Below are 26,091 nucleotides of genomic sequence, written 5' to 3'. Positions count from 1 at the left end.
ATTCAGCAGTGCCTGCTTTACCATGCAGACCATCCTATTGCAACTGATCTAGCTCCAGAGAGCTCCCCTGGTCCCAAGGACCTGGCAAGGGGGGTCAGAGGAATTGCATGTGCCTCCCAAGCTGCAGAACTCTGTTACTGCTCCAGACTGTAGAAAAAGCAGTCTGTGCATAAGTCTGGAAAGACTGAACCCCCAGCCATCCTGGGGATCAAATCCTAAGACTCATTGAGTTTCCTGCTGTTCTAACATACTCCGGATCTCTCGGGTGAGCAGTTTTTCTGTAATTGGGGGGTGGGGGAGGGTGTTAAACAGTGAGCTCTGGTCTTTTGACAAGCAAAGAATAAAACTCAGCCAGGCAAAACAGATTCTTTTTTAAATTGCTTGGTGCTGCAGGAAACCAAGAGACACCACCATCAAGGAAGAGAGGGGGACTCTCTCCCCAAGACAAGGACCCTGCAGGGGCCCAAGCTTACAGTCACATCTAGTCTGCACAGATCTGGGGATGCAGAGGCTATTCTCCAAGCTCTACTGGGGTAGAGTCTGTGAATCAATTCCCAAGAGCAAAGCTATTAGGCTCAAACACCAGTACTGACCAGGGTCCTGCACCATGGGGAGCTAGGCCTCGGACATGCTGCAACTGCCCGGAACAACCTTACCATCTGCTGGAGGTAAATAAATACTAGAGAATTCCAGAAGGCACCAGCCATATGCCTGTGATTTCACTGGAAATGTTGAGTATCTATTTCCATCTGCAGATAGAAAAAGGAAACAAACCAATTGTTTGGACTGGTACAGCAGGGACATAAGGAAGAATGAGCTGATCACTTTACCAGTGCAGGCTACTGTTTGCCTCCTTATTTCTATGGTTGTTTTGTTCGCATTTTTCAGAGACCCTCTGCTATATCATTTGATCACTGAGAGGGACTAATGAAGAGATATATCTTGTTTTGATGTATTGCTATACTGAACATGGCTAAGATCCTCTCCCTTAGTGTTAATGGGCTTAATCACAAAGTGAGACAAGGAGAAAGTACATTTTATTTGATAATTTTCTTTTCATTAGTCAGCAACACTGTTCTGAATCAATGGGTGTTATCCCTTCCTACCTGCAGGTGGAGGTAAAGAACTGAATTCTGCCACTGACATCAACAGCATAAGCTACAGCGCTCCCTGGAACAATCCAGTATGCATCTGCCCAAGCAGCAGGTCCCTTTGTAACACATCCATGCCCCATCAACCACTGCAATTGCAATGAGCAATCAAAATAACAGAGTGGCATTCGCTACCCTATTTATTTGGGTATTAAACAGGGCAGTTTAGATCGTCTTCAGTTAATACAGAATACAGTGGCCAAACTTATTTTTGGAAAGAGAAAGTACGACCATGTTTCCCCATTGTTGAGAAAACTCCATCGGCTTCCGGTCCATCATAGGATACAGTTCAAGTGTGCATGTGTGGTTTTCAAACTCCTTTATGGAATATTTGACTCTTCCCCTTAGTGGGAATTCCTTTAGATCCTGCTATTCAAGAATTACAACAATTCACAAATTAGCATTTCCTTCTCTGAAAGGTATTAAATGCACTGGGAAGCTTAGTACCGTATTTTCACGCAAATAACACGCACCCGTATAAAACGCGCACACGTGTATAGCGCGCAGAAATCACGATGATAAGCACAAAAACTTTGGTATAACGCGCTCACGATTATACCGCGCATGCTGCCCGACTCTCCGTTCACCCCCCTGACTTCCGTGCACTGCCCCGCCTCTCCGTGCGCTGTCCCGACTCTCCGTTCACCCCCCCTGACTTCCGTGCACTGCCCCGCCTCTCCGTGCGCTGTCCCGACTCTCCGTTCACCCCCCCTGACTTCCATGCACTGCCCTGACTTTCCGTGCGCTGTCCCGACTCTCCGTTCACCCCCCCTGACTTCCGTGCACTGCCCTGACTTTCCGTGCGCTGTCCCGACTCTCCGTTCACCCCCCTGACTTCCGTGCACTGCCCCGCCTCTCCGTGCGCTGTCCCGACTCTCCGTTCACCCCCCCCCCCGACGTCCGATTCATCCCCCCCCCCGGCAGGACCATGCGCACCCCCACCCCGAAGGACCGCCGACTCCCCGACAATATCGGGCCAGGAGGGAGCCCAAACCCTCCTGGCCACGGCGACCCCCTACCCCCACCCCGCACTACATTACGGGCAGGAGGGATCCCAGGCCCTCCTGCCCTCGACACAAACCCCCCTCCCCCCCAACGACCGCCCCCCCCAAGAACCTCCAACCGCTCCCCCAGCCGACCCGCGACCCCCCCTGGCGACCCCCACGACCCCCCCACCCCCCTTCCCCGTACCTTTGGTAGTTGGGCCAGAAGGGAGCCCAAACCCTCCTGGCCACGGCGACCCCCTAACCCCACCCCGCACTACATTACGGGCAGGAGGGATCCCAGGCCCTCCTGCCCTCGACGCAAACCCCCCTCCCCCCCAACGACCGCCCCCCCCAAGAACCTCCGACCGCTCCCCCAGCCGACCCGCGACCCCCCTGGCGACCCCCACGACCCCCCCACCCCCCTTCCCCGTACCTTTGGAAGTTGGCCGGACAGACGGGAGCCAAACCCGCCTGTCCGGCAGGCAGCCAACGAAGGAATGAGGCCGGATTGGCCCATCCGTCCTAAAGCTCCGCCTACTGGTGGGGCCTAAGGCGCGTGGGCCAATCAGAATAGGCCCTGGAGCCTTAGGTCCCACCTGGGGGCGCGGCCTGAGGCACATGGGCCCAACCCGACCATGTGCCTCAGGCCGCGCCCCCAGGTGGGACCTAAGGCTCCAGGGCCTATTCTGATTGGCCCACGCGCCTTAGGCCCCACCAGTAGGCGGAGCTTTAGGACGGATGGGCCAATCCGGCCTCATTCCTTCGTTGGCTGCCTGCCGGACAGGCGGGTTTGGCTCCCGTCTGTCCGGCCAACTTCCAAAGGTACGGGGAAGGGGGGTGGGGGGGTCGTGGGGGTCGGCCAGGGGGGTCGCGGGTCGGCTGGGGGGGCGGTCGGAGGTTCTTGGGGGGGGGACGGTCGTTGGGGGGGAGGGGGGTTTGCGTCGAGGGCAGGAGGGCCTGGGATCCCTCCTGCCCGTAATGTAGTGCGGGGTGGGGTTAGGGGGTCGCCGTGGCCAGGAGGGTTTGGGCTCCCTTCTGGCCCGATATTGTCGGGAAGTCGGCGGTCCTTCGGGGTGGGGGTGCGAGTGGTCCTGCCGGGGGGGGGGGGGATGTATCGGACGTCGGGGAGTCGGCCGGGCAAGAGGGCTTGGGCTCCCTCTTGCTCCGATCGTGGATGCGGGTGCGGGTGGGAGCGCGTGCGAGTGGTCGTTCGGGGTGGGGGTGCGAGTGGTCCTGCTGGGGGGGTGAATCGGGCGTCGGGCGGGGTGGGAACTATGTTTGAAAACTTTCGTATACCGCGCTCACGCATATAACGCGCGAGGGGTATGCGCGGTGGGTAAAAACGCGTATAACGCGCGCGTTATATGCGTGAAAATACGGTAAATCTTTTACTTTTAAATTGGTGAGAATTTGGAATGGACTTCCAAATTCTCTAAGACTGGTAGATCAATTATTTCAATTTTAAAAAAAGTTTAAAAACCTGGTTGTTTCACAATAGTTAATTTGATTTTAGCTGTCGTATAGTAATTTTAAGCAATTCAACTTACTTTTTCCATCTATCTAATCTAACCAATTTCTGTTTTTATCCCACAGTTTTTACTTGTTATGTTTCATTTTTTAATGAAATGTAAACCGAGTCGAGCTCCTTAGGGAGTAGATTTGGTATATAAAATGAAGATTAGATTAGATAACCTACATTTACCAGGATATAGCTATAGCACGGGAACCCATATGGCTGCCAATCACAAAATGATTTTTTTTTGGGGTGGGGGACATACTGAAAATGAAGCACAGAGCACACTTAGAACCCCAGACCAAGGTTTTTAAAGAGCGGGATTTCAGAACAGTGCCGCTAACTAAGGAAAAGAAAATTATCAGGTAAGACAATTTCTTCTTTCTTGGCGTCAGTTCCACTGTTTTGAACCAATTGAACATACTAAAGCAGATCTATTGGGCAGCAAAAGACAAAGCCCCCCCACAACCCATCCTCTCCGAGAATGATGGCTCTCCCAAAGTCTGAGCTGGCTCTGGCCAGTACATCCAATCTACAGAGCTTAGAAAAAGAATTAACTGACAACAAAGTTGTTGCCCTGCAGATTTCCTCAGGAGCTACTGCCTGGAACCTGGTCCCCTGCCCAGAAAGTGGCCTAAGTCCTAGCAGAGTGTGCTTAAAGCCCCTAAAGCACCAGACAATTCTTGCCAAAGTAACTGGACTCAATAACTGCCTTAATCCATCTCACAATGAAAGCTTTCAAGGTCACCTGGCCCAAGGGCCATGGAAGGATAAAGAGGTGGTCCAAGAGACAAGTCGTTCATCTCATTGAGGTACATGAGCAGTTTCCAGTAGACATTCAGCTTGTGAAACCTCCAATCCTCTAGCGAAAATCACTGTGCTACAAAGGAGGGCAAACGGACCTGGAAGTGAAACACTACATTTGGAAGAAAAGATGGTACCGTGCACAAAGATTTTAGGCGCCTATCACAGAATCTGGCCCTTGGCCTTTGGCATTTTTGTTCCATGTATAGTATGTGCAAGGTATTCTGTTAGTATTAATTTTCTATGTAGCCTTCTGTAACTATTTGGTTTGTGCATTTTCCCAATAGATGTATTGATTTTTTAGGGCCCTAAAATTTCATAGGTAGGAACCTTGTTTTGAAAGTTAGTTTTAGCACTGTGAATTTGTTCTAGGTTCTAAGTGACTTTTTGTTTTAAAGCTTTTTATTTACTATATGGCTGTTGTTGAGATTACACTAGAAACCAAAATGTATGGTGAATTTTATAGAGCATTTCCACCACTAGTGTAGTCAAAAAGGCATGGAGAGACAGGAGGCAGCAACTCCCTCAAGTACCAGCTGAAGAAATGTGGAGCCTGTCTGCTGTCCTCGCTCAGAAATAGATGGTAGTCAGCAGCAGCTTGACACTAGCACCACAAGCAGGCATAGTTTTCATGTATGAGCTGAGCATGTTCTCTACCAATAAACATTAACTAAGGAAGAGCATAGTTTCCCCTTTCTCCTCCTTTACTATAATTGATTGTAGTTCCACCTTTCTTCCCTTGTGTCTCGATTTGCGATGTATCTACCCAAAGTACTAATGGTATGTTACCATTTTTATATTTTTAATGTAATGTACACCGCTTTGACAGTTTTAAGGCGGTATATCAAATTTTAATAAACTTGGAAACTTGGTGTCATTAGCTGGCAAGCCTCAGAAAAACAAGAGGGGCTTGGCAGTCCCAACCTATCACCTCCCGTTAAGAGATGGTTTGATGGACCCACCAAGCCATTCTTGCTGCTTTTTCTGGGATGAGAGGTGAAAGGCTGGGGCCGTTGAGCCCCTCTTTTTTACTTCTTTGAGATTTTGTTAACTGGTTCTGTTTCATGTGGTAAGGAAATCTTCATGAATGTATCATCAGTTCAGCCCAAAGCCACAGGGCTTGAAATTTTGTTAACTGGCTCCGTTTCCAGTGTTAAGTCATTATCATGGATATTTCAGGCAACTGTACCATCGGTTTGGCTCATAGTGACGATGACTTTGCATTGTCTTTCTATTGTCGCTTCTATTTGAGTATGACCTGAAGAAGGAATGGGTGACAAGGCAAAGCTTATTTTATTTTGTTGCATGCACCCTGGAGGTCATGTCTGTGATGCTCTCTGCTTTTGCCTCTTGTTTGTGGGTCCACAATAACTTGCTGCATCAGACTGAAAATATCACAAAGTCTGTATTGCGAAAAGTATTTTTGTGAAGGAAACTGCAGTTCTATACTAGAGAATGACACGGTGAAAAAATTGGTCCCCGTCACCGCCCCGTCCCACCATCCTCTGCACCGCCCCGTCACCGCCATTCCCTTCACCGCCCCGTCACCGCCACTGCCACCCCATTCACCGCCCTGTCACCGCCACTGCAACCCCATTCACCGCCCCGTCACCGTCACCGCTGCATATATAAAAGCCTCAAACGGGTACGATTTTAAATACTTTTCTTTATTTACGTATAAAGGAAACATTCTTTAAAACTTTAAAACTTAGTTAAATATTAGTTAATAACTATACAAAAACAAACAAATACAAAAATGGCGTCCCCTAAGATCGCCGGCAAGAGGGTACCCAACCCCTCCTGCTGGAGCCCCCCCGACGATCGCAGCAGGAGGATATCCAACCCCTCCTGCCAGCTCCCCAACAGCCCCCCTATGATCACTGGTAGGAGGGTGCCCAACCCCTCCTGCCGGCCCCCCCAACGGCCCCCTATATCGCCAATAGGAGGGTACCCAACCCCTCCTGCTGGACCCCCCCCCCAACGAACCCTCCCACCCCGGAACCCCCTTAGTCTTACTTTCCAAGTTGGACCGGACGGCTCCTCACACGTATGGCCAGCAGGCTTGCCTCCGTCCAAATGAGGCGGGCCCGCCCCTACCCTGCCCAACCCACAGGATCCTAGGGCCTGATTGGTCTAGGCACCTAAAGCCACTCCCGCTATAGGAGGGGCCTTAGGTGCTTGGGCCAATCAGGCCCTAGGATCCTGTGGGCTAGGCAGGGGAGGGGAGGGGCGGGCCCGCCTCATTTGGACGGAGGCAGGCCTGCTGGCCAGACGAGCGAGGAGCTGTCCAGTCCAACTTGAAAATAAGACTAAGGGGGTTCCGGGGTGGGAGGGTTCGTTGGGGGGGGGTCCAGCAGGAGGGGTTGGGCACCCTCCTATTGGCGATATAGGGGGCCGTTGGGGGGGCCGGCAGGAGGGGTTGGGCACCCTCCTACCAGTGATCATAGGGGGGCTGTTGGGGAGCTGGCAGGAGGGGTTGGATATCCTCCTGCTGCGATCGTCGGGGGGGCTGTTGGGGTAGGCAGGAGGGGATGGGTACCCTCCTGCCGCGATCGTTGGGGAGGGCTGGTTCTGTCGGCATGAAGGGCTGAGCACCTTCCTGCCGGCGATCGTCGGGGGGGGGGGGGCGGGTTCTATTGGCAGGAAGGGTTGATCTGACAAATGAGGAGCCAGTATATTGGGGGGCGGAGTCAATGCGGCAACGTGCAAGTTGGATCGAGAGTTGGAGGAGACAGACAACATGGCGGAGACATCAAACACCCGGTCACGAACACGGTGAAACACAGGTAAATAGCGGTTCCTAGAAGGGGGTACATTGGCCTGCGGGGACAAATCTTTTCACCGTTTTTGCGGGCGGTGAAAACTTTTGTCCCCGTGTCTGCGGCGATTTGGCTTTGGAGTCTCCATAACCCGCAGCCAAACCGCAGCCACGCCGCAGCTGCCTGCGGGGATCGCTCCCCGTGTCATTCTCTATTCTATACCATATAAGAACATAAGAAGTTGCCTCCGCTGGGTCAGACCAGAGGTCCATCATGCCCAGCAGTCCGCACCCGCGGCGGCCCATCAGGTCCATGACCTGTTAAGTGGTCCCTGACTTTTCCTATAACCTATCTCTACTTCTATTTGTACCCCTCAATCCCCTTTATAAATCTGAAGGACAGATTTTTGGAAAGGTGGTAGTGATCCAGAACATCAATACAGAACTCAAAAGTAGCAGCAAATGTTATAGGTGACTCTCAGAAAGAGACATCATTCAGCACAAACAATAAGCACATTAACCATGGTTAAGAGTACATATCACACTAATGCTTAGCGCAGGAGAGTCTAACCTCGGTCCTCGAGAGCCTCAATCTAGTTGGGTTTTCAGGATATCTCCAATGAATATGCATGAAATTATTTACAAAACACTGCCTCTATTGTAAGCAAATAGATCTCATGCATAGTCACTGTGGAAACCCTGAGAGCCAATGCTGGTCACATCTGGTTTAGCTCTTGCTATATATGTCAGTGCACGCCAAAGCTTGAAAGGATACGTTTCAAAAAGTTTCTCTAACAAATCTGTTTAATAGTTAAGTCATAGTATGGTGGCATTTAAACCATTCGTATATTCTCTTGCCACTATAAGAATGACCACTGAACTATATGTCTAACAAATATTCAGGCACTATACATATTGTTAAACCGATTTAATTTAGGACAGGTTTTTTTTTTTTGCTGCTTAATAGTTGTTTTGTTTTTCCTCCCTTCGTTCCTCCCTACTTCCTCCTTTCTTTTCAAATATTGTAGCTCTTCACTTTATCCTATCGTTTCTGTCCTGTCTGTGGATTACTGTATTTTATCATTTGTCTCCTGTCCATTTGATTTTCTATTCTTTTATGTTTTCCTATTTTATTTCTGTAAACCACCTTGAAGTCTGAATAGGCGGTATAACAGATTTTAATAAACTTGAACAGCAGTTGAATTTTGACAGCTATCCATATAGTTGGGTAGAATGCCCACATACTGCCCTCACTCCATCCTGGCATTATCTGGATAGTACTGGAGTGGTCTGCATGAAAATTCACAAATAAGGCACTTGTAGCCGCTGCTAACTGTCTAAGTGCTTTTGAATACGGGCCTGTATAAAGAAAGATAAAAATATGCATATAAGTACGTTTATACTAAGGGCTTATTTAAAAGGGTTTAGCCAGGTAGGTGGGTACAAGTCTGAATATACTGTATGTTAGCCCTGGAATGACTCTGGATGGTCAACTGAACTTTATGTTACAGGTTGCTAAAGTGGTTCAGACTTGTTTCTATCAACTACATGTTTTGAGTAAAATCAAGCCTAAGAAGCCTAAAGCTGACTTCAGGATTGTTCTTCAAATTCTTGTATTGACAAAATTGGGTTCTTGCAAAAGCTTATATTTAGGCATGTCGCAAAGCTCTTCAGGTGGTGCAATAGGCAGCTGTTCAATTGATTGCTGGGCTGAAAAGAACTGATCATGTGTCTTCTTCGATGAAGGATCTGCATTGATTTCCTGTACAAATTCGAGTGTAATACAAAATATTGATGCTTATCATTAAGACACTGACTGATATTGCCCCTGATTATTTTAAACTTGTTTTGAGACTTTACAATTCAGTCCACTCTCTGAGGTCAACAGGGACTAGACAGTTGGTGCAGCCGTCCTTGGCAAAGGAACACTATGTTGATACTTCTGATAGTACCTTCTCTGTAGCTAATCTGCTTTTATGAAAGAAGTTGCCTGGTACCATTCACTTGCTGTCATCAATATTTGAATTCAGGAAGAAGTTGAAAACACAGTTATTTGTACAGGCAAATACTTAATGTGATGATGAGAATAAGCCTGGAGATGAGTTATTGAGAGTTGTTACATATGTTATATATACATGATATATTGATAGGTGTTATACATGCTATATATACATAAAAAAGGATCTGCAAAAGTTGGAAGAATAGGCTAATGTCTGGCAGCTAAAAACGAAGTGAAGAGTGATGCATTTAGGGAGTAAAAATACGAGGGAGATGTATGTGCTGGGAGATGAGAGGCTGATATGCGCAGACAGGGAGAGGGTCATTGGGGGATAGTGTCTGAGGATCTGAAGGCGACAAAACAGTGGCTGTAGCCAGAAGGATGTTAGGTTGTATAGAGAGAGGCATAACCAGCAAAAGAAAGGCAGTGTTAATGTCCCTGTACAGGTCATTGGTGAGGCCCCACTCAGAGTATTGTGTTCAGTTTTGGAGGCCATATCTGGCCAAGGTTATAAGAAGACTTGAAGCAGTCCAGAGGAAAGTGATGAAAATGGTAGGGGGTTTGTACTAAAAGAAGTACGAGAAGAGACTAGAAGACCTCAACATATATACTCTAGAGGAGAGAAGGGACAGGAGTGATATGATACAGACATTTAAATAAGTGAAAGGTATTAATATAGAACCAAAATCTTTCCAGAGAAGGGTAACTGGTAAAACTAGACATAAATTAAGGTTGAGTTGTGGTACACTTAAGAGCAATGTTAGAAAATTATTTTTTCATGGACAGGGTAGTGGATGTATGGAATGACCTCCCGAGGGAGATGGTGAAAAGGAAAACAGTGATGGAATTCAAAAATGTGTGCACAAAGAGGATCTCTAATTAGCATATGAATGGGCAGTCTTTTTTCGGTCTAAATCCCGCATACGAGATAGTTTGGATAGGCTGAAGTGAGCATCAATAGCAACTCCAGTAGTTGAACCCTAAGGACAGTACCGGGTGGACTTCTAAGGTCTATGGCCCAGAAATAACAAAGAAAGAGATATTTTAATTTAATCATGAAATTGTAAAGCTTGTAATTATAGGGCAGACTGGATGGACCATTCAGGTCTTTATCTGTTGTCATTTATAAGTTACTATGTTTGTTCTATTTTATTTATTGTATGTTTCTCTACTTGTAACCTGCTTAGATCATAGGCAGACTGTAAATGTAATAAATACATAAATATCAGCTGGTGCTTGGTTAACTTCCTGGTGACCACATTAGAGGACAAATGAAACTGGTGGTTTTGGTTCCAGCTGAAACCGAATCCACCACTTGGCTTCAGCTTAAACTGTAACCAAAAACGAAGCCTTGTAGGTTCTTCCGGGCCTGCCACTGCCTCCCCTCCCACTTGGAAGAGGACCAGATGGCCAGCCACCCAATCCCAGCCCTTCTGCCTTCCCATCACTCAAAGGTCCTCCCTGAACCTACTTTGCTTTAAATGGCAAGGTGGTCTACTGGTTTCTTCTGGGCAAGAGCGATACCCAGTTGATCTGGCCCCGGAAGGTTCCTCAGCCAAAATGTTTACCAGGACTTCCCACAACATCCTTGAGACTGCTACAGGAGGTTCTGGTAGCCATCATAGGATTAGAAAAGCATAAATAGGAGCAATCTCCAGAAGAAACCACTAGACCACCAAGTCATTTAAAGGTAGGCCCAGGGAGGGAAGAGGCGTGGAGGTTCCTCTTGTTGATCCATCTTCTTGCGATTTTTCTCCTATGAATAACTTTTTAGACACAATAGCTACTTGGCTTAATGATCATCGTTTAAAGCTCAGTCAGGAGAAACCTTAAGCCACATAGATTATAGGGATGTCATCCCATCTGTCTATTTCTCCCACTCTTGTGGGTTCTCCTTTACCTACAGTGGAGCCTTTATATCAGGAGCATCCAACCTCGGCACTCACCAGGTCAGGTTTTCAGGATGTTCCAAATGAATATGCATAAGATCTATTTGCATACAATGGAAGCAGTACATGCAAATAAATCTAATGCAAATTCATTGGGGAAAACCTGACTGGATTGCAGCCATCGAAGATCAACATTGGACAACCCTGCTTTAAATATTTGATTGCAATCCATGTCCTCCTATTATCCTTCGAGAATCAGATCTCAGCTACACTTAAGTCTTTATTTTTTTGCTTTAAGACAGATTTTCTCTGTAAAGTGCAATTTGTGACCTTCCACAGTCTGCTCTTTAATGCATGCCCTGTTGCCTGCTGCCTAAACTACTAATGTTGTCTATGTTGATATTATGATTGTTAATCTTAATGGCTTGCAGACAGTCTAGAACTTTGATGTACAACTCCTTTCTAACACTTAGCGGTACAATCGAGTAACACTTTTCACTGAAAACCATTGGTTACCAATTTCTTAGGTTCAGTACAAGGTTTCCTTCTTGGTTCAAGAAGCTTTCTACACTGGTATACCACTATTTTTTGACACTTTTTATTCCTTATGCCCTCATTTGTTTTCTCTGTTCCCAGTCAGAAAGCTTTCTTCTCATCTACCTGCTTCGCATGATCATCTTGACTCAACTAAGCATTTGGCTTTATTTTTCCTTGCACCCCATTTGTGAAACCTTCTGATTTTGCTTTGTGAGGAATTTTAAATACATGAAATTCAAAACCCATCTAGACACACACTTTTTCATCCTGGCTTTCAGCACATACCTTACCATAGTCGTGGTAGGTAGGAGGTACAGGCACTCTCATCACCAGCTTATTAATTCTTGTTTATTTCTGTTGTTACTTTGTCTTTTCCCGTATTTTCTGTTAACAATTTTCTTCTTTTAAATTTGTAAACAACTTTGTTGCTCCATCAAGAGATGGTATATCATATTCAATAAACATATCCAAGTCATTTTTGTGGTCTTCCTTCTTTGTAGTTTCACTATTTTACTGTAGTCAAGCAAAGAAGGTCTCAATGTGAACTATTTCTACTACCTCTTCCATCAAGCTTTATTTCATGACTCTTTGTGTCCTTAAATTTCTTTCTATGAAAAACTGCATATTACTGAACACTGCCAAATATCTGTTTCTACCAAATTTCCTGTTACCTTCTTTCTATCCCATGAGTACACAGAGGTTGTGTAAGGATTGTATTGCAAGCCTGGATCATTTTACTTGCTTCTCTTGGAACAACTTCCATTTATTGAGACCTCCTGAAAGTATGACCACAAGAACTAAATACTGTACTCACAGGGCAAGTCCACAGATTTCTTACACACTAGGTAAATAAGCCTTACATCCTCCATTCCCTCTGCCCTACCCACAGTTCAGCATCTCTCCTTCTGCTCTCCAAAGCTACTGTCTTTGACTGCTAGGTTGGTACAGCAAAGCTGACCTCAAAGTCTGCCATCCTAAGTGGATACCTAGATTGTCTAGTTGCAGAGCAAGTCCCCAGAACTTGAGATGGGGGCTCACTTTCAATCTATATAAGGGAAATATTTTATTTCCTGCTGATATCTCTAAGTTATGCACCTATACTGTTAGATAACCTCAAATTTGCCAGCTATGCAGTATTCCTACAGTTCTTTCCTGTTTAACAGCAGCTAGTTCTTCTGTGACTAATGTATTTTTGCATTCCGAACTCGGATTTTACCCTTATACAATTGGATATGTAAATGAACTCTTGCATTGAACATTATTATGCTACAAATGCTGTAAAGAATAAGGCTGTTATAAAGGATCATAGCCATGGATATTATATTGGAATTTTAATTGTGTGCACTGATTCATACTGGTCAGTAATTTTTTTAAAAAACCCTTATTGATCAGACATGCTTATATATGGAAACCATAAAGAACAGCTTTCAGAATTACTATTTGTGCATACCAGTCTTGTACTTGACCAGTCTTCTATTTTTTTCAAATCCCTTTCATTTTTCTAACCCTGTTTTGTCAATGCTATTACAAATCTTTTCATTATTGTCAAACAAGCACATTTTTTTGCTGGAGTCCTTTTGCAATGTCACCAAGATAGAAATTGAGTAAAATTATCCCTAGCAACAAACAATCCCTCCGAAAGGGCTTCCATCGACTACAAATCAGAGTTCCATTGCTTATTCAATACCTATTTCCCTACTCCAATATTTGGTCGTTTGTTTACCAGTCCAGATAAATAACATCCACTGTGCCTCACCAATCTACCACCTCATTAAAGGCAACAATCAAATTTGTCTGACAGCATGATTTCTTACAAAACCATGGTGCTTAGGAGTTCCTGTAATCTATTTCTTTCAATGTGCTCATTCTCTTCCTTTTGTTAATATTTTCATAGCATTATGATTTATACTCTAATATGGGTAACACCTTACAATTTGTACATACAAATAGTAATTCTGAGAAGCTATTCTATTACTGTTTCCCTATATGAGCATGTCTGATCAATAAGGGTTTTTTGGCTTTTTTTTTTAAATCACTGACAAGTATGAATCAATGCACACAATTAAAATTCCAATATAATATCCATGGTTATAATCCTTGACAACAGCCTTAATATTTACAGCATCTGTAGAATAATTAGAGAATGACACGGTGGTTGTTACCCGCGGCTAGCTGCGAGTAGCCGCGGGTAACCCGCCGAAACGGGGAAAGAAAAAATAGTGGTTGCTGCGGGGACGGGGACAAGGCCATTCACAGCACCGTGGAGCAGTGAATGGTCTTGTCTCCGCAGTGAGGCAATCAAGGATCGTGCGGTCCAGCAGCCCCAACCCAATCGCAGCCACCCACCCAATCGCAGCGTTCCGCCATTTCCCTCCCTCCACCTCACCTTAGATGCAGAGTTTGCCGGCTGCTCGAGTTGTTCAATCTTCTCCTCTGCTGCAACTTCCTGTTTCCGGTTGCATCAGAGGAGAAGATTGAACAACTGAGCAGCCACGTGTACGCGGCTTTTTGAAAGCGTACGGCTGGGTGAAAAAGAAAGCCGGCAAACTCGGCATCTAAAGTGAGGTGGAGGCAGGGAGCTGCTGCGGGAGGGGGCTGCTGGACCGTGCGATCGCACGTGTTCCTGGCTCACACTAGGAAGGAGGGAGTGAAAGGGAAAGAGATTCTGGGCCAAGGGGATGAAGAGGGAGAGAATGAAACCCACAGCAGGAAAGAAAGGGGAGGACAGGCAGGTGAGCCAGATGCTGGAAGCAGCGGGGGGGGGGGAGGTAAGAAAGAGGGAAAGAAGCTAGATGGGGTTGAAGAGAAAAGACACATTGATGTGGAAGAGGAAGAGAGGGGAAATCTGGACACAGGAAGGTAACAGAAACAGAGGGGAAATTATGTGCATGGAGGCATAGGGACAGAGACATAAAGGGGACATACATGACATGGGGATGGTATATGGACACGGGGGGGGGGCAATGCCAGATACATAGGGGAGATATTAGAAATGGGGAAAATAGGAACACAGAAGCGAGATTGTTTGGGGACCGAGCTCGCAGGCTCCAGCGGCTTGCACAAATTACATTGTAATGTGCCACGAAAGTAAGAGGTAGGGAGGTAGATAGATAGATAGGCTGTGTGAGAGGAGCTGAAGGGTGGTAGAAAGGAACAGATGGTGAAGGAGGGAGGGAAGGGTGGTGGTGGAAAGGAATAGAACAGACATTGAAGGAGGGTGGAGAGGAACAGACTCTGAAGGGAAATGTGGAAGACAGAGTGGGGAGAAGACGCTGGAAGGGAAGAAGACAGATGCCAGACTATGGGGGAGCAGAGGGAAGAAGATGGGTGCCAGACCAATTGGGGGGGGGGTGAAGGGAGAGGTACAATAACAGAGCAAATGGAAGACGCAGAGAGAAGACACACAGTGGATGGAAGGAATTGAATGAGAAGATGGGGAAAGCAGAAACCAGACAACAAAGATAGAAAAAAGAATTCTATTTATTTTCTTTTTTTTTGCTTTAGGATAAAAGTAGTATATTAGTTGTGTTGATAAAAGTTTATAAACAAAGCCCTGCCAGCTGAACATCTCTTTCTCTAGTTCAGCAGCCAGAACTTTGATTTATAAGGAAGGAATAAGCTAAATATTGCAGTACTGAGGCTTATATGGATGCTGCGGGGACGGTGACGGGGCGGTGAATGGGATGGCAGTGACGGTGACGGGGCGGTGAAAGGGATGGTGGTGACGGTGACGGGGCAGTGAAGGGAATGGCGGTGACGGGGTGGTGAAGGGGACGGTGGACCGGGGATAGGGGGGACAGATTTTTTTCCCCATGTCATTCTCTAATAATAATGTTCAATGCAAGAGTTCATATACATATCCATTTGTATTGAAAAGTCAGATTTAATAAAATATTGACATTATTATTATTTATTATACTTTCTATACTGCCTGTACCAGCAGAGGATCTAAAAAAAAAAATCCTTAATTCTTCAATAAAATGGATATTGTATATTCATCTATTAGTAAGGTATTCCATAAAACACATGAAATTGTACAATATCAGACAACTTTATGCCACCAATGATTTTATGCAAACCGCTCCTACCTAAAGAATGTGCCGCTGTAGTTTTGGAGCTGAAGAATCGTCCAAGGCCAAGGTCCCCAAGTTTAACTACTCCTGTGGCAGTAATGAATACATTAGCTGGCTTGATATCTGCAAAAATAGAGAATATGAAAAGCAATAAAGCTGATAAAACTGCAACATTTTGGACCAATGGTCTGCAGTTTCACCAGAAAATACCCAATACACTTTTGCAAGAAACAGAAATAAATCTGTCATGTAGGAACACAAATACTGTTGACAGTTTATTTGGGCCAATGCCCGTTACATTGTTTGGTTCCCTATGAAGCAGAGATCATTATGTGGAAATCAACAAAAGCACTTAGCATACACTAACCATTATAAATAATCACCTATCTGCCTCAAAGCCCATATCTATAAAAGGGTCTCTGCCATAGCACATATTAACCTTTAGTAAAATGGCTCCCTAAATATTAAAAAAGATATATATATATATCACATTAAATTGCTTGATGCAATATCTAGAGAAGTATATAGACTATTTTTTAATGAATATAAAATAATCTGAGCTAAGTCAATCCATCAAGCTCAGCATTTTGTATCAAATCTCTTGGTTGATTTTAAATGAAAAACGCTGGCTCCTCTGTTCTACCTCAAAATATTTTAAGGACTTTTCCTTCAGGAACTTCTCCAAACATCTTTTGAACAAGTAAAATAACCCATCTTAACAATAACCCAGACTATAATATTAGACTAGGGAATCTAAATAAATGCATAACACAGTTTTTAACTATTACTCCATTTAAGGAAAACAAAAGTTAACCAATACTCACATCACCCATGTGAATAAACTAAACTAAACTAAACCTTGGGTTTGTATACCGCATCATCTCTACATTCGTAAAGCTCGACACTGCCCCCTTAGTTACTCAACCAACCACCTGGCCAAACTTAATTGATACTCGGATTCAGCTGATTGAACACAGCCAGACCTGCTGAATCTAAATCTCACTAATAATAATAATAATAACTTTATTTTGTATACCGCCATACCCAGAGAGTTCTAGGCGGTTCACAGTAATTAATTAAGATTACAAACGATGAGATCCTTGGAATTAACATTTTAGGAATGTTGTGGTCATTGAAGTTGAAAGGAATATACAAGAATGTACAAGGAATATACAAGAATGTACAATAGGAGGTAATATTTTATTTTCAGGAATATACCGGTCATTGAAGTTAAAAGGTTTGGAGGATACGATAAGAGGGAAGGAACTTACCATGACACCAAAGTAGTCACCACAAAGTTTTTATATAAGAATGATATGTCACAATCAAAGGAAATTACGGTACAGAAGAGATAAGAAAAAAGTACTTGAAATAAGTTAGTCTGGAAAGGGTTACAAAGACATTTTTAAAGCTCTGGGACTCCACCAATCTGCTGCTATCCATGAGTAACATTTGCCAAAACACAAATGGATGATCCCCAGCCTTTTGTGATAACGTTCTATGCATAGACAAGTCAAAACTAGAACTCGTTGGACAATGTAGGCCATATAATTAAATTTGGTGTAAACAAATACAATAGTCCACAGTAAGAACCTTATGCCAATAGTCAAACATGGTGTTAGTGTGGGGATGCTTTGCTGCCTCAGGACTTGGAAAACGTGCCATTATTTAAGGAAGCAGATTTCTGCACTGTACTAGAAAATTTTATTTATTTTTTAGGTATTTATATACTGCCTATCAAAGTTATCTAAGCGGTTTACAATCAGGTACTCAAGCATTTTCTTTATCTGTTCCGGTGGGCTGACAATCTATTTAATGTACCTGGGACAACTGATAGGATTGAGTAACTTGCCCACGATCACAAGAAGCTTTGCTGGATTTGAACCCACAACCTCAGGGTGCTGAGGCTGTAGTTCTAACCACTAGGCTACGTCTGAATGGTGGTTCAATCTATTTGAATTTCCTTCTACTAATGGAACTTATTTGCTTATTCCTTTAATTTTCCAAATCCCAAAAAGAAAGAAATCTAAAAAGTCTATCATTTGCTTATTAAGCTGCAAAATCTTGGAAAAGGCTGTCAGAACAATTATGATCCATTACCAGTTACAGAGTATTTGAAAAGCTTTAAAAACCTTTCTATTTCAAAAATATACAGTATATTGAATAACTAGACCTGTTTATTATTGATACTGCTGGACTATTTGAATTTGCTTTTGATTATTGTAACTATAGGAAATCTGTCTAGTCTCTATCTGTGATCTGCATTAAACTTGCAAAGGTATAAGTATAATTTATTTATTTTATTTTAGTATTTATTTCCCATCCTTTCTTTTTAATTCTAGGCAGAATACATAATCACATGGTTTTTAAAAACATCACCACACAGCATAAAACAAAACAATATAAGAATATATGCAATGCCATACTATACAAAGCTACATTTGTTTTGAAATTTCTTCTGTTGTCTAGTTGCCCACACTAGTGTAATACTTCAAGTATGTCAGTATAATATCACCATTGGGATCTGGTGAACGCAATCAAAGCAGCACTTACTGCAAGTGGTAGTTTTCAAAAACTTCCAACATCGCTTCCTCAGGGATGAAGGGAGATCTTTTAATTGTTTTGCGTTAGCTGGCAATGAAATCTATTTAAAAATATTTTTCTCTAGGCTGCTGCTTTAAGTTTGCACGGAAGTGTATTTTGGTACATTTATAATTAATTCTACTAAAACCTATATTGTGCATTAAGCACCTGTAAAAACTATCCTTTTTTATAGTGCACTTGGGGGCAAGAAAAGTGTGTCTACACCTGTAACTACAATGGGATGCACGTTTTTGGGGCATTCAGACCAAAACAGTGCTGGGGAAGGTGTGTCAGGGTGCCAAGTGAGTTGAGGAGCCATGATAGAGAGAGAAATATTGCATGTATCGGGAGGGGAAAAGGATGAAGGAAAGAAAGGTACGTTGGAGGATAAGAATAAGAGTTCCTACAGAAGGGGGTGGGGGTGAAGGGTACCTGGGTTGGGTTTGGGGGGAAGCGATGAAAGCTGGGACTACTACAATGTTTGGCATGTGTCTGATATTATTATATATTGTAGGTTACCTCTATGCATGACACGTCGAGAATGCATATGTTCCAATGCACTACAGAGCTGAACAAAATACTTCCAAACCGTCTTTTCAGGGATCAACCTCTTCTGTTTCTTGAAATGCTTTAAAAGTAAAAACAAAGCAAATAAAAATATCTTTTGAAAGAATATGTTTTTAATAGTTAAGGAGTCCTTTTACCAAGATGAATTAGGCACTTAGGTCCTGATTTCTATAAACGACACTTTTTTTAAATGGTTAATTGGCGCTGACAATTGAAAGTGACATTAAAAACTGATTTAAAACATTAAAAAAATTAAATTAGCTGGTAGGCACTTAACACCTCGCAACAGGTGTTTACACCGAGGCGCCTACCCAAAAAAGTAGGTCTGGTTAGGGGAGGAGTTTGGGTGTGGATTGAGTGAGGTGCCGGTATTTTAGGCCAAGAAAACTAAGGCCTAACATACCAGCGCCTAAGTTGTAGATGCTTACCTGTGTTTAACTCGATTTAGGCGCCACTAGGTGCAATTCTACAAATGGCACCTAACTTTGAATGACGCCATTTATAGAATTAGGCCCTTAATGAACAAATCAGTACGTGTGAACTGCTACTACACAATCACTGGTTTTGCATTAAATTTAGCAGTTGGGGGGATAGGGAATGGAACCTGTACAGTGTATTGCTTTTGTGAGGTGGTTACACATTCGCAGCAATTTACCACATTTTCACGCATATAACGCGCGCGCTATGCAAGATTTTACAAACACGGAATAACCATGCGCGTTATATCCGTGAGCGCGTTATACTTTTTTTTACATTGCCACTCTATCGCTAGAGAAGGGAAGAGGCAACCACGTCAGCCAACCAGGCAGGCAGCCTTGCGTGCCGCTCTGCTGCTACGGAGGCAGCTGGAGACAGCGAGTCCTGCTTCCCACACGAACATCATCTTCCTCGCGGGCCAGACACAAGCAGCAGCCTTCGGAACCGGAAGCCGCTGAAAGTCCCAGCATGGCGGCCCTGACAAGAGAGTTAGCAGCTACGGCAAGGCAACAGTGGCAGCAGCGGCTAGTTCCAGCCTCCCGCTCTCCTCCCTCCCTTCCCCCATGGCAGTGCTGGGCGGCACATTCGGGCTTCAGCCGCTTCGTCGCTCCTCTGACTCCCTTTGCCTCAGCCCTCACAGCAGGCAGGACATGGAGGAACAGGCCTGTCAAGCTGCGCTGGAGGAACTAAAATAAGGTACAGGGGAGAGGAGCGCGGTATACGCGTGTGTGCGCTATAGAAAATTTTTTTACATAAATGCTTTGTTCCCGCGCGCTATACCCGTGTGTGCGTTTTACACATGTGCGCGTTATATGCGTGAAAATACGGTACATATACAGTATACAGGTACTTATTTTGTACCTGGGCTAATGGAGTATTAAGTGACTTGCCCAGGATCACAAGAAGCAGTGCTGGGATTTGATTCCACAACAGCTCTACCACTAGGCCATATCTCACCTCAGTTAGTACATGCTAATTCACATGTTAAGGTCATTTTGTGTTATAGGGTGGTAATTAGGCAGGGCGAGGGGTGGATAAAAGGCAGAGAGTATATTTCAGTTAGTGTGTGGCACATATTCAAACTGTTAATTGTGCTGTTAGCATGGAGGCGCTAATTGCATCCATGTACCACATGTTGACATTTTAATGTAGGACCTGTAAAGGACATTCTGGGAATGTACTCCAAAAGTTGTTGCATTAAATTTGCATGTACCTTGCATTAATTTATTGTGTTAAGTTGCTGTAACTGCAAAATCTAATGCACTCTGGTAAAAAGATCACTAAATTTGATAAATATCCTCTCATTAATGCTTTATTTTTAAAAAATGGATAAAACTATACTGACTAAAGTAAATATCAGTATTCTCCCCCATACACCAATTTCTACTAGAGCAGCGTTTCCCAACCTTTCTTCACTCACAAACCAGCAAATTGGCTGAGAAACTCTTTGTGAATTGGGACTTCCCCTCCCTACTCAGCTTTTAAAAAACATATACCTGAGTTGGCAGGGATTTCAAGCCCCTCCAGTTGAAGGCTTCTTCCTCAATGGTGCCAAGAACCCTGCTCTCCACCTCGGGAGTCTGCAGAAGTTCCCTGAGCCAACGTTAGCAATACCTAGTTTTTGTGCATGCACTGCAAATTGAGCATTTGTAGGTGCCATGTTTGTGGATTCCCCACCAGCTCCTGCCAAAATTTATTTTGCACAGATCATCACAAAAAAACTTTTGCACATCGGTATCAGTCCACAGACCAGAAGGTGGGAAACACTGTAATAAATCTTATTCCATTCTTTTCACTATTTTCTAATTTCATACAAATCACATAGGGCTCCTTTTACTAAGTAGCAAAACATTTTATCATGGGCTTTTGAGGTAAATGCTATAACGCTATGGGCGTCAAAGCATTTACCTCGTTGGCCCACGGTAAAATGCTCTTACACTGCTTAGTAAAACCCAGCAATAGTTAAGTTGAAAAAAACCTTGGCAGGGGGGAAGTCGCTACTCAAAAGGGTTTTAATCAGGTAGGAGAGGCCCATACGCAGTTAATCTCGCTGAGCTGGCTTCTGGCAATATTCAAAAGCACTTAAGCTGGTAATGCCGCTGAATGTTGCCTGCGAACACCCTAACACTGTCCAGCTAGTGATGGGTAATTCAGAGCAGAGCTTGAATGCAACCAATACTTAACAAGTTAACAGCTAGCTAACTGGTTAAGTGGATAAGGTTAGGACATCAAAAAGGCTGTTCTAGCTTTAGCTGCTAAGCTAACCAAATACCAATCTGAATATCAGCTAGTACATGGTTAGCTTCCTGGTGACCACTGTAACCTGGATATTTAATGCCGAACCATATCAGAACATCAGCAATGGATATCTGGGCACAGTTCAGCTTACAGTTGTAAGCAACTTCAACTACTGGACCACCACAGCTGAATATTGATCCTTTAGATTATAAAAATACCTTTTTTTCATTTTGCATTATGTCCTCCAAATAAAAACCACATTATCTGTAAACTTTGTAATTGGGGGGAGGGGGGGGGAAATTTGGTGTGCCTTTTTTTCAAATGTTATCTCAATTCTATAAAGTCTTAGATGATTTATATTCAACTAAGTGACAAATAGGACAGACTAGAAAGCACAGTTACTTACCCTAACAGGTGTTATCCAGGGACAGCAGGCCTATATTCTCACATATGGGTGACGTCAACCACGGAGCCCTGATGCGGACAGCTTCACAACCAGACTTGCTTGAAGAACTTTTAGAAAGTTCACGACTGCCGCACTGCGCATGCGCGAGTGCCTTCCCTCCCGACGTAGGGCGCACGTCTCCTCAGTTCAGATAGCTAGCTAAGAAGCCAACCAGGGGAGGTGGGCGGGTTCTGAGAATATCTGCCTGCTGTTACCTGTTACGGTAAGCAACTGTACTTTATCCCAGGAGAAGCAGGCAGCATATTCTCACATATGGGTGACCTCCAAGCTAACCAGAATGGGATGGTGGGAGTGTTGGCAATTAAGGAGAATAAATTTTGTAAAATTGCCTGGCCAAAGTGGCCATCCTGTCTGGAAAAAGAATCCAGACAATAATGAGAGGTGAATGGATGAACCGAGGACCAAGTGGCAGCTTTGCAGATTTCCTCAATAGGAGTAGATCTAAGGAAAGCTATAGATGCCACCATGGCTCTAACTTTATGGGCTGTGACTCGACCCTCTAGATGCAGTCCAGACTGAGCATAGTAGAAAGGGATGCAAGCAGCCAACCAGTGGAGATGGTTCTCTTGGAAACTGAATGTCCCAACTTGTTTGGATCAAAGGAGACAAAAAGTTGAGGACAAGATCGTTGCAGCTTAATCCTTTGTAAGTAGAAAGCCAAAGCACGCTTGCAGTCCAAAGTATGAAGAGCCGTTTCTCCTGGGTGAGAATGAGGCTTTGAAAAAAACCCACTGGAAGTACAATGGATTGATTGAGATGAAATTTTGAAACAACTTTTGGTAAGAATTTAGGATGAGTACAGAGGACCACCTTGTCGTGATGGAATACTATGAAAGGTGTGTCCGCTACTAAAGCTTGTAGCTCACTGACTCTGTGAGCAGACGCGAGAGCAATAAGGAAGACCACTTTCCAAGTGAGATATTTCAGATGAGCCGAAGACACTGGTTCAAATAGAGGCTTCATCAACTTAGCAAGAACCACATTGAGATCCCAAACCACTGGAGGCGGTTTGAGAGGTGGTTTGACATTAAAAAGTCCTTTCATAAATCTGGAAACCACAGGATGAGCAGATAAAGATTTCCCCTCCAACAGCTGATGAAAAGCCGCAATTGCACTGAGATGGACTCTAATAGAGGTTGATTTGAGGCCTGATTGAGATAAATGAAACAGATAATCCAGAACTGAAGACAAGGAGGTAGACTGAGGCTCCTTGTGATGAAGAGCGCACCAAGCAGAAAATCTAGTCCATTTCTGGTTGTAATATTACCTAGTGGTAGATTTTCTGGAAGCCTCTAAAATGTCCTTGTCAGATGTAGAGAACTGCAGATTGGCAGTTACGTTGAAAGGTACCAAGCTGTCAGATGTAGAGACTGCAGGTTGGGATGAAGTAGAGAACCCTGACTCTGTGTAAGCAGAGACTGAAAAACTAGTAGAAGTAGTGGCTCCCTGCTGCTGAGCTGAAGTAGAAGGGAGAACCAAGGTTGTCTGGGTCACTGAGCAGCTATCAGAATCATGGTGGCATGTTCGTGTTTGAGTTTGACGAGTGTCTTGAGAATTAGAGGAAATGGAGGAAACGCATACAGGAATTTGCTCGTCCATTTCAGGAGAAAAGCATCTGCCTCCAGGTGGTGAGGAGAGTAGATCCTGGAGCAAAACTGAGGCAGCTTGTTGTTGTGGGGAGACGCAAAGAGATCTATTTGAGGGGTTCCCCATTGAGAAAAAAAATGTGATGGAGAGGCGACGAATTGAATGTCCATTCGTGAGGCTGTAGAAGACAACTCAATTTGTCTGCCAGAAAGTTTTTCTCTCATTGAGTGTAGACCTTCTGAGCTTCCTTGCAAAGAGGGAGGGATCCTGTTCCTCCCTGCTTGTTAACATAGTACATGGCTACTTGATTGTCTGTACAAATGACTACTTGATGGTGAAGATGTTGAAAAGCTTTGAGAGCATTGAAAATCGCTCTGAGTTCCAACAGATTTATGTGGCTCTGACGATCTGCCCTTGAGTAAGGAGACCATTGAGATGAGCCCCCCAAGCGTAAGTCAAAGAATCAATAAATCTCTGGAGAGACTGGAAGAGAGCATCCACCAGTGGAGAGACTGTCTCAGCAAAGGAGTCACTGTAATGTGCTGAGAGAGTGGATCGGAAGCCTGCGCCCACTGAGATGCCAGGGTCTACTGAGGAATTCTTGAGGTGAAGTCTGCCAAAAGGGGTCACATGAACTGTAGAGACCATGTGACCCAAGAGAACCATCATGTGTCTCGCTGAGAGTGAAGCGAGGGGCAACACTTTGTGGCAAAGTTGTATGAGAGTATCCCGACATTGTTGAGGAAGGAATGCTCTGAGTTGCACAGTGTCCAGTACAGCTCCAATGAACTGTAGAGTTTGAGAGGGTTGTAGCTGAGATTTTGGAAAGTTTACTTCGAACCCCAAACTTTGGAGGAACCAAATAGTCCATTGGGTCACTACAATAACCCCCTGAGATGTTGAATCTTTGATGAACCAGTCATCCAGGTATGGGAAAACCTGAAGACCATGGCTGCGCAGAGCTGCTGCTATTACCACCAGGTACTTTGTGAAAACTCTGGGAAATGAGGCCAGGCCGAAGGGTAGCACTCTGTATTGATAATAATGATTTCCCACCCAAAATCTGAGGAACTTGCAAGAGGCTGGGTGAATGGGAATGTGAGTGTAAGCCTCTTTACGATCCAGAGAGCATAACCAATCATTGTAGTCCAGAAGGGGATTCAAAGATGCTTGTGATAGCATCCGGAATTTTTCTTTGATGAGAAATTTGTTGAGAGCTCTGAGGTCCAATATAGGTCGCAGATCTCTCATCTTCTTTGGGACAAGGAAGTAACGGGAGTAAAACCCCGTGCTCTGCTGTTCTAGAGGAACTTCCTCGATGGCACAGAGATGAAGCAGAACTTGAGCTTCCTGAAGAAGGATGAGCTGTGACGAATTGGAAGGACATTCTCTTGGGGGAAGATCTGGTGAAACCTGAAGAAAATGAAGAGAGTAACCCTCCCTGATTATTGTGAGGACCCAGAAATCGGATGTAATGAGCTCCCACCGTTAATAAAACTGATGGAGATGACCTCCGATGGGAAGAGGAGAGGAGAGAGGCAGAATGATTGAGGTTATGCGCTGTGTTAGTTGGTAAAAAAGGCTGAATGGACTTGGGCGCAGCAGGAATCTGAGGTTTATGCTGCCATTGTTGTTGCTGGTTTTTAGGAGGCGGCCTTGAATAAGGTGCTGACTTTTGTGGATAATGCCTCTGATAAGATGGAGGGGGCCTATAGCTCTTCGCACTGGAAGGCTTCGACTTTGGCCTTACAATATAGGCAAACAATTTCTCATGCTCCGACAAGCGCTTTGTAGCTGCCTCAATGGAGTCATCAAACAACTCATTTCCCCGACATGGGATGTTGGCCAGTCGATCTTGCAGGTTTGGATCCATGTCCACAGTTCTTAACCAGGCTAGACGATGCATGGCCACCGAGAATGCATGCGCAGTTGACCTAGAGTAGAATGCATATGCTGGAACTCTGAAAGCTGATGTTTTGGGAGATACTTGAAGAAAGCAAACATAGCATTGACCCAATGCTTGAGATAAGATGTAAAGACAAAGTTATAGTTTAAAATCCAATTTGTCATCATCGAATTTTGATACAGCCAATGGCCAAACTTGTCCACTGTCCTTCCCTCTCGGCCAGGCGGGACTGTGGCATAAACCTTGGCAGGATTGGTTCTTTTTAAAGAAGACTCCACAAGAAGAGATTGATGGGATAGTTAAGACTTCTCAAATCCTTTGCAATGAACCATCTTATATCGAGAATTGAGTATGGTGTATCCAGATTCCTTTTGAAAGTTTGAGAAAGAATGCCATTCATGGGTAATTTTAAAGAATCCCTAGGAGTATTAGGCATACCCAGTTCTTCTAAATACTCCTTAGAGTATTTTGAATCAGACTCCAAGGCAGTGTTGAGATCTTTACCCATTTGATACACTGAACACACCACTTATGTGGGTCAGTGATAGAGGTTGCAC

The 26,091-nt window shown here is 44.3% G+C and overlaps 1 protein-coding gene across 8 annotated transcripts in view; it reads right to left on the bottom strand.

The window, feature by feature from the left end:
• The window catches only part of NEK7 (NIMA related kinase 7), a 155,855-nt gene that overhangs the window by 48,068 nt on the left and 81,696 nt on the right, over nt 1-26,091 (bottom strand). For all 8 annotated transcript variants that reach the window (XM_033916734.1, XM_033916740.1, XM_033916735.1 and 5 more), the window contains 2 exons: nt 18,813-18,921; nt 15,726-15,833 (listed from right to left, as the gene is read on the bottom strand). In XM_033916734.1, the coding sequence (XP_033772625.1) occupies nt 15,726-15,833; nt 18,813-18,921 (217 nt within the window). The remainder of the gene's footprint in view (nt 1-15,725; nt 15,834-18,812; nt 18,922-26,091) is intronic.

Source organism: Geotrypetes seraphini, chromosome 12 (assembly GCF_902459505.1).
Source record: "Geotrypetes seraphini chromosome 12, aGeoSer1.1, whole genome shotgun sequence".
In the NCBI taxonomy this organism is placed as follows: Eukaryota; Metazoa; Chordata; class Amphibia; order Gymnophiona; family Dermophiidae; genus Geotrypetes; species Geotrypetes seraphini.
Note: the sequence above shows the minus strand (reverse complement) of the source record. Positions and strands in the feature narration are given on the sequence as shown.